An 8,884-nucleotide genomic window follows, 5' to 3' on the forward strand; every position below is an offset into this window, starting at 1 on the left:
CCCTTCCTATACAAACCCATTATAACTTAAAACTCAATTTTTAACATGTTAGATTCATCAAAAACACCCGTCCTTGGTTCTGGTGACTCACCCTGCCCTCGTAATACGTGAGGGGGCCGTGTTTTTTTTATTACTTTTTCATGTATTTAATGTAACTTTTTTATTGTATTTACATTTTTTTCATTTTCCAAAAAAAATATTAAAAATAAATGAAAAAAGTTATCGAAAAAACACGGCCCCCTCGCGTATTAGGAGGGCAGGGTGAGTCACCAGAAGCAAGGACGGGTGTTTTTGATTAATCTAACATGCTATAAATGGAGTTTGAAGTTATAATGGGTTTGTATAGGAAGGGGGCGTGTCTGATAAAATGAATATCAAATGTCTAAATACTGAATCAAGTAACTTAAAAATGGTCTGGGGGGCTCACAAAAGTCTGAGTAGACGATGAAATGACCAAAAGTTTATTTGAAAGTGAAATATCCCTTTAAGTAAAAGATTTGAGTACTTTTTCCACCACTGGGCCTGTACTGTAGAAGAAGTAATGTACTAATGTAATGTAAGTAAAGTAAATGTACTTGCTGTCCAGCAACAGCCCCTGCCCGGCCTGAGAACTAAACAGGGAGGTGGTAGGGGAAGAGGAAAGGTAAGGAGACTAGGAGAGGAGGAGAGGAGGAGAGGAGAGGAGGAGGAGGGACTAACGGTGAACTGAATGCTTAACTCCACTAGTTGAGCTGATCTAACAAATACTTCATCGCCTTCGTCCCTGGAACTGGAAGCAGGACTTCGTTCAAAGTTTTCCTTTTAAGAAGACAAAAAGGTAGGCCGAAAAATCAACAGAGTGTTTCTTAACTTGCTCGTTTCTTTTGGCGGAGGAGATCTAGTAGGATTGCCTCATTGGAAAAAGACAATCATGTCGAAGAAGTTGAAGATTTAATAGTTTTAAACAGTTGATCCAACTAAACGACGTCTTTGTGTCTTAAACTGGTTGTGTGTTCAAATAGAATTAACTGATCTGTCAGCCGGCAACAAATTCACTTAATTAGACTAAAACTACTTGGATGATTACATTTTCTCCGTGACAGAGCTTACATTGTTTCCTTGTTTGATTAACGGCCTAAAAAGCGACGTACGTGCTCCCCACAAAATGTCGCATTTGGGCCGTAGCTACGTTTATAACTTTAGATAGAGCCAGTGGTGGAAAAAGTACTCACATTTTTTACTTAAGGAAAAGTATCAATCCTGCAATGTTACAAGTGAAAGTCTGGAATTCAAAATTTACTTGAGTAAAAGTACAAAAGTATTGGTATGAAAATGTACTTTAAGTACCGAAAGTATAAAGTACTCATTATGCAGAATGTCCCGTTTCTCAAGTTAAATGTCTAAAATGTATTTTTGAAAAAAGCAGATCTACAAGCTCACAATGCGTCGCATTTCAAAAGATTTAGGGCTGAAGTGGTTAATGCATGTTTTGTAATAATAATCCAAATCTACAAATAACTAGTAACTCAAGTTTTCTAAACATTTTAGTGGAGTAAAAGTACAATATTTGCCTCTGAGATGTAGTGGAGTAGAAGTAAAAGTATTGAAAATTGCAAATACTGAAGAAAGTAAAAATACCATGATTTGTGTGCGTGGGGATCTTATTTTAAACAAGCTTAGTGCTTTATGAGTTATCCAGTTGAGTAGACCTTGACCTTGTATTGTGAATTGTACTTCAATGTACTGTTTCTCATGTCTCACTAAATGAAGTGCATCAATCAATCAAACCTCAACATTTTACTTAAGTACAGTACTTGAGTACATGTACATAGTTACTTTACACCACTGATTTGAACAGAATACATTTTTAGACCAATGTTGATGTCTGAATAGTTTATTTTACCACAATCACATAACTACCAGAACCCACACAATGGACAAATAAGTTACGCTTATTATTGTCAAAAACACTTCATGTCAACAAAGTAAGTATAGCTATTCATTATGATATTCAGTATGTCATGATGACTTCAACTAAATCAGGGAGTAGGCCTATGCTAAAGCTTTAAAAACATCTTTCTTGAAAAGATTTGAGTGTTAATTTGATCAGGTATTTAGCTTTTGAGCAGTCTTCTTTAGCTACCTGCTGTCCATAATACAACATAGTCATATTTAGACTAGAAGTAGACGCATTTAATTAACTAACTGGTTGATTTTTATACAGGAAATCGAACCTCATCATGGGTGTAGAAGGAGGAATGAAGTGTGTGAAGTTCCTGCTTTTCTTTTTCAACTTCATTTTTTGGGTGAGTGTCCTCATACCACAACATTTTGGCTCTTGGTAAATGACAGGTGTGTGTACTACATTGTATAATAGAATTTATGAATTTGTGTTGGTTATGAAGACAACATTATAAATGAGTTCAGTGACATTTCTTTTTCAGCATCCACATGACAGGAAGTAAACTGTTCCTTAAACTTACTTTAAGGTCACACCATGTTGCAAACATTGGTCACACATACAGCCTACAACAAACATGCCATCCTTTTTTGAAATACAATCACTTCCTGTTATTTGATGTTCAGTCATTCTAGACTGTGCACAGCATTGTGAAATTTCCAAGGTATTGGAAAGTAACAAAGCATAGTACAAAAGGATTAATCTGAAACTACACAACTTTCCAATTTCCTGGCTCTTTTTTTCTCTCTTCCCTCTGTTGATGTGAAACGGAAAGGGTAGAGAGACTGAGGAGGAGGGGTTTGATACTGGAATGTTAATCTTGTGACCGATTTCCAAGTGTTATGACAACATCATGTGACATATAAAGATAAATGCATTTTAATTTCACCTATACAGACAGTGCCTCTCAAGAAGTTAATGATTGTGTGCACAATAAATCTGAGTGCACTCATCTAAATTCTAAATTACAGGTAGCACTAAAACATCCCACACAGGATGAAGTAAAGGAGCTATTATTCTCTATTTATGCAGTTTAGCTTCACTTCCAAACCAAAAGCTCAACTTGGTTGTCTAGTCTGTTCTGTTATGATTTTTTTAATGTTATCATCTTCACTGTGTTTGCTATCCTGATTAGGCGTGGATGTTTTCATAGACACTAGGTTTAGTCAGGCTCAAATATTTACATTGGCGTTGTCTACACAGAGATAGGTCCTGAGTTAATGGGACTAGGGCCTATGTGGATTTTTTTTTTTTTTTCAAGTAGGGTATTAACTATTTCATTCCACATTATAAGTGCCCTTTATCAGACTCCTGTTTTGTATAAGAATCTAAATTTTACAAAATTATTTTTTACAATATATTCAAACCCAGACGAAAACAATTATTGTCTTTGACTCATATGACATTTCAATATGATAAAATAGATACATTTTCAAAAGATTCTTTATAAACATTTGAACTGTCACATTTTCTAACCCAACAATTTACATATCTAATTAGTTTACATAAATAAAAATGAGTACATAGTACATACATCTGTAATGTAAGTGTAATGATGTACATTTGTTATCATTGCCCATTATAAAGCACTTCTACAAATTGTACACAAATCAGGAAGCAGAAGTTATTTTTTTGGCTTCTACGTTCCTAAACTTGACAAGATCTTAATCAGATATAAGAGTAGTAAGACCAGTTTGGTTGGTAAACTGTTGTTCCTGGAGCATCAGCTCATGTTTATGTAGACGTATTGCACTTGTACTGTATGGCTACAGAGGGGGGAATAACAATAACACGTCTGCTTAAATGTGTCCCAAATATAATGATTCAAAGAAGCTATTTAGAAAATTTAGAAGCTATTTAATGGCTGTATGTCAGTTGTTTTGAGTACAATGAATGCTTCTGTAAAAACCCAATAAACAAAGGAGAAGATTTGAAGAATGCATTACTCCCATTTAGCAACTAAATGCAAATGTAGATGTAAGTGTGTACGTACTTTTGTTACCATTGCACTCTATGCACTTTCAGGAATTGTTTGTTTTTGCTATATGGGAAGGGCTGAACACCATGAGCAAATATGTTGAAAGTGATCATAGGTTTACAGATGATGTTAGTCTGACTCACATGCCTTTCCAAACTTTAGTCAGTTCATTTAATAGTCACAGGATCTCTGAGGCAGAGCTGAAAAATGCTTCACTCACCCTAGACTGAAAGTCCCTGAACTTCCCTGAACTTACTGTGTGTGTGTGTGTGTGTGTGTGTGTGTGTGTGTGTGTGTGTGTGTGTGTGTGTGTGTGTGTGTGTGTGTGTGTGTGTGTGTGTGTGTGTGTGTGTGTGTGTGTGTGTGTGTGTGTGTGTGTCTCTCTCTCTCTCTCTGATGCAAATAATTGTTTTCATTATACTTGTACTTAATTTACCAACAATAATAATGTTATCCTTAATTCAGCTACTTACATTTTATTTAAAGCCATTCTCGCAGTTGAGCATTTTGACTGAGTTTATTCCTGGAGTGTGTTCTATCCCTCTGCCTCTCATGCCCAAAGGCAGCAGACCTTTCTTACTCAAATAATCATGAATCAACATGAATCGAGAATAGACAGGATCTAGTTTTATGCTAAATTGAAATAGTCATGAAGACGACGTCATTGCCGGAAAAAAAAACTGTGTATTAGCCTTATAAATATGTCCCACTAGTGGTGGGGTTTAAGGATGACTATGTTGGGCGGTCTGTCCAACTGTTTGGTGTTAAACAAGGTATATCGTGAAAACTACTGACTGGATTGCTAAGGATTTTTCTGTATACTTTCATGCTCCCCAGATGACAAACCCCTCTAATTATTTTTTACACCCTTAGCCCAAAAGGCACTTTGTAGCTTTACATGATTACATTTTACATCCTTAGCCCAAAAGGTACTTTGTAGCTTTACATGATTACATTTTACACCCTTAGCCCAAAAGGCACTTTGTAGCTTTACATGATTACATTTTACATCCTTAGCCCAAAAGGTCCTTTGTAGCTTTACATGATTTAATTTCACTTTAAAGTTGTTGATGTTGTTTAAAATAGTGTGAATCCTTCAGTAAATATACAATATACCCCAAATCAGTTCTTACATTTACCCATTTTTCACTTTTAGCCACACTACTGAGAGCTACTATGTGCTATGGATGGCAACCACTTTTTTCTCCTTGGAACTTTAAAATATATATATTTTTAAATGCCTTAAACTGTGAAGCGTTTGGGGCGGCAGCAGCTCAGTCCGTAGAACCTTTAACTGGTAACTGGGGGGTGGCTGGCTGGTTCAAGTCCAGCACAGACCACGGTATGGAGTATGGACTCGACTGATTGCTGAAGAGGTGCCAGTTCACCTCCTGGGCACTGCTGATGTGGCCTTGAGCAAGGCACTGAACTCCTAACTACTCCCAGGTGCCACCATGTGGCAGGCCAGGCCCATCACACTACTCTCCACATAGCATGTCTATAAAACTTGTGTGCATGTTGGATTAATAAAGCCTATCGTCTTCTTCTTCTACTCCAGTGACATTGCATTAGTGTTTGCCAAATTTTGCTTATCAGACAGAGAGCAGTCAAGCATTACAGGCCTGAAATGTAACCTGACCCCTATACCCAATTCTCTCTCTCTCTCTCTCTTTCTGTGTCACAACAGCTATGCGGTCTAGCGCTGATCGTTGTGGGAATCCTGGTTCAGGTGACCTTTCACAGCAACCTCATGATCAAGGACGCATCAGCCTCAGCCATCCCTATCCTCATCATCGCTGTGGGTGTTGTCATTTTCTTCATCGCTTTCTTTGGCTGCTGTGGTGCCTGGAAGGAGAACTACTGCATGGTCACTACGGTAAAATACATAACACTTCCACCACAATGTTGAAATTGTCGCTGTCATATGGAAGGAAAACCATGTATGTCCAAAACCGTTTTTCAGGATATGGACAAAAAACCTCCAATGGAAAAAAATCCAATGGATTCAATGTAGTTATTTAGCTCTTGTTAACACTTTTCATCGGTTAAATATTGATAAAACCCACTTAAAGGTAGGGTAAGTGATTTACTTTGGTTAAAATAAGTGTTGAATAGCTCTATATTCTGGTAGTACTCATTGCTATAGAGTGTTTGTTCAGTAAAAGGAGTCTCCCGTGTCTCTCCAGCTCTTTATTAAACAGAAAATGCATTTTCAATGTCCTGATTGGCTTACATTTTGTCACCTACCTGAAAATGTACATATGTTCTGTAACTGTTTACTAAAGAGCTGGAGAGACCCCTGTGACCGAACAAACGCTCTGTAGCAATGATTACTATCAGAATATATTACTTGAACCTTTTTAACAAAAAACATAAAAACAACCAAACATATCACTTACCCTACCTTTAACCACTTAACTTGGCATCCCTATTTAGGCCAAAAAGTAAAAACCTTTACATCTTTTAAGCAATGTGAAAATAGCAGATCTACAACGTGTACGTTTCATTTGTGCGATAGTGTCATACGATGACGTATAGGCAAATAGGCATTTATTTATGAAAAAAAACTAAAACATGAAATATGGAGATACAAGGTTTCTGCCAAATAGCGATGAGATGTAGAAATATTTAGATCTGTCATGGTGATATTGCATTACCACAACGGGTTGAAAACCTCATGTATTGCGTTATATCAGTAAGAGCATGTTCACACATAGCGTTTTTTCTCCAACTGCCACCATATTTTATTTATTTTTTTACTATGGGTTCCAGCAGCAAGTTCCTCCGAATGCAGATGGTCTTTCAGATAAACTCATGTGACGTTTAGTTTATCAGCTGAACAATCATGATGAAGCAAATGATGCTCAGGCGAGTGATTTCCCAAAACAACACCAAAGATGCAGACAGAGATGGTGCAAGTACCTGTTGTAAATGAGCGTTGACCACTGCCAGAAACACTCCCCTACTCCTTATCGCCTGTCTCTGAAGCCAAAATGAAGCAGCCTCTTCCTCGCCATGGTTCATAGTTAAAAACCAAAGTGTAAATATGTGTGGCTAGTGGTTATGGTTATGGACAGTGTTGCTAGGACTGCAATTAAAATCCGCTGAGCTGTCCATGGCAATATGTGCATGGGGCGTTTTTTTGGGTTGTCATATCGGAAACAAAATGTGCTGCGTTTTCACAACCACAAAATGCTATGTGTGAACACAGCCTAGGACTATAATGCAATTTTTGTCAATGTGCTCAAATGTGTTCCCTTTCACTCACTCCTAGTTCGTTCTCCTCCTCTCTCTAATTATCATTGTTGAGATTGGAGCAGCCGTTGCTGGATACATCTACAGGGGCAAAGTGAGTATTGCTATTTCAGCGAGTCTCATCTTTGCTTGTTATATATGAGGCATGATGACGAAAACAGCATAATGCATGTTTTAATTTGGTCTCAACATTTTATCTTCCATGAAGCTCTCGGCTGTTGTCCAGGAGAGTCTCAATGACATGATCACCAAGTATAACACCACTGAAGAAATTGCGAAGGCTGTGAACAAGCTGCAGACGGATGTGAGTAACTTGAACTCCTACAGATTATTTACTTAGCTGGCCAACACCTTTACATAACATTACTGCATCCTGTTGGTAAGTGTAGCATGACAGGAGAATTTTGTTTGGATGAGTAACCTATATATATATATATATATATATATATACATATATACATACATACATACATACATACATACATACATACATACATACATACATACATACAGTATATATACATCTGGACATACACAGAAAAGTACTGAGGACTGACACTAATTAGATGTAATTAAATCTCTTATATCCTTTTTCAGCTGAAATGTTGTGGTGTCAACAATTCCACTGACTGGACAAACAAAATGCCTGATGCCAACTCTGTGCCTGACTCTTGCTGTGTGAATAACACAAAAGACTGCGGACGTGGAACGATGACAGATGCCAGCAAAGTACACCAGGAGGTGAAGTTCTTTGAACAAATGATAACAAACAAGTGACATATTGATGTGTGCCTTAAGTCACCAGAAATAATATTTTTCATTTGAGCATAGATTTGTGAAATGCCAATTAATTAAAATGAAATGAACTGCTTCAATGTACTTTTTCTCTTTGTGGTCTGTAGGGGTGCAAAGCCGCTGTGGAGCAACTACTGAAGAAGAATATCCAGTGGATCATAGTTGCAGCTCTTATTATTGCTTTCCTGCAGGTATGTATCATCAATAAATATGAATACAAACACCCCATAAAATATGCACTTTTCTTACTTTGACATCTTATATTACTGCAAGCACTAGTTCAAAACATACACATTCATCCATACACATTTCAGAAAGCACATTCATTTTGATCACTGCTTTTGTGTTTTCCAGATAATGGGCGTTGTGTTTTCTTGCATGCTGATGAGAGGCATTCGCAGTGGCTATGAAGTCATGTGATCCTGCTGAAACATGGAGTCAGTGGTTTTGGTCATGTTAATTGGGAGATTCATTTAGAGCCTTTTAATCTCTACATCTCATATTTCTGATACAATGCACAGAATATATATTTTTTTCTTACATAATTGTGAAACTATTGCCGTAAAGCCAACAATATCACTACCTAGAGATAGTAACTTTAGCTTCCTAAATGCTGGATTTAAGTAGAGGAGATTAATATCCATTTTGCATTTGTTTTAGTCATTGATGCATTTTCTTCTTGGTTGTGTGGATATTCCTTTTAACATCCTTTGACTTAGCTTATTTGGTTATATTCTTGGATCTCTAAAATGTGTTGATGCTGTATTTTTTGTTTTGCTGGTCCACAGTTTCTATTTTTATTAAAGACTAAGAAATAACATTCAACATTGCTTTTAATACAAATGACATGAGGAATATGAGATGAAGACAATGACATTTATTATTTCAGAGAAACAAAATAATATTGGCACAGCAAC

At 36.9% G+C, this 8,884-nt stretch overlaps 1 protein-coding gene across 1 annotated transcript; it reads left to right on the forward strand.

Annotated features, from left to right (window-relative positions):
* The first annotated feature begins 676 nt into the window (after positions 1–676).
* Positions 677–8,792, forward strand: cd63 (CD63 molecule). Its single transcript, XM_084068366.1, has 8 exons — positions 677–817; positions 2,204–2,285; positions 5,605–5,793; positions 7,192–7,266; positions 7,381–7,476; positions 7,770–7,913; positions 8,075–8,158; positions 8,322–8,792. The coding sequence occupies exons 2-8, from the start codon at positions 2,220–2,222 to the stop codon at positions 8,385–8,387; spliced, it is 720 nt and encodes a 239-aa protein (XP_083924492.1). The 5' UTR covers positions 677–817; positions 2,204–2,219; the 3' UTR covers positions 8,388–8,792.
* The last annotated feature ends 92 nt before the right edge of the window (positions 8,793–8,884 follow it).

Source organism: Gymnoscopelus microlampas (assembly GCF_963454915.1).
Source record: "Gymnoscopelus microlampas genome assembly, chromosome: 10".
Taxonomy (NCBI): domain Eukaryota; kingdom Metazoa; phylum Chordata; class Actinopteri; order Myctophiformes; family Myctophidae; genus Gymnoscopelus; species Gymnoscopelus microlampas.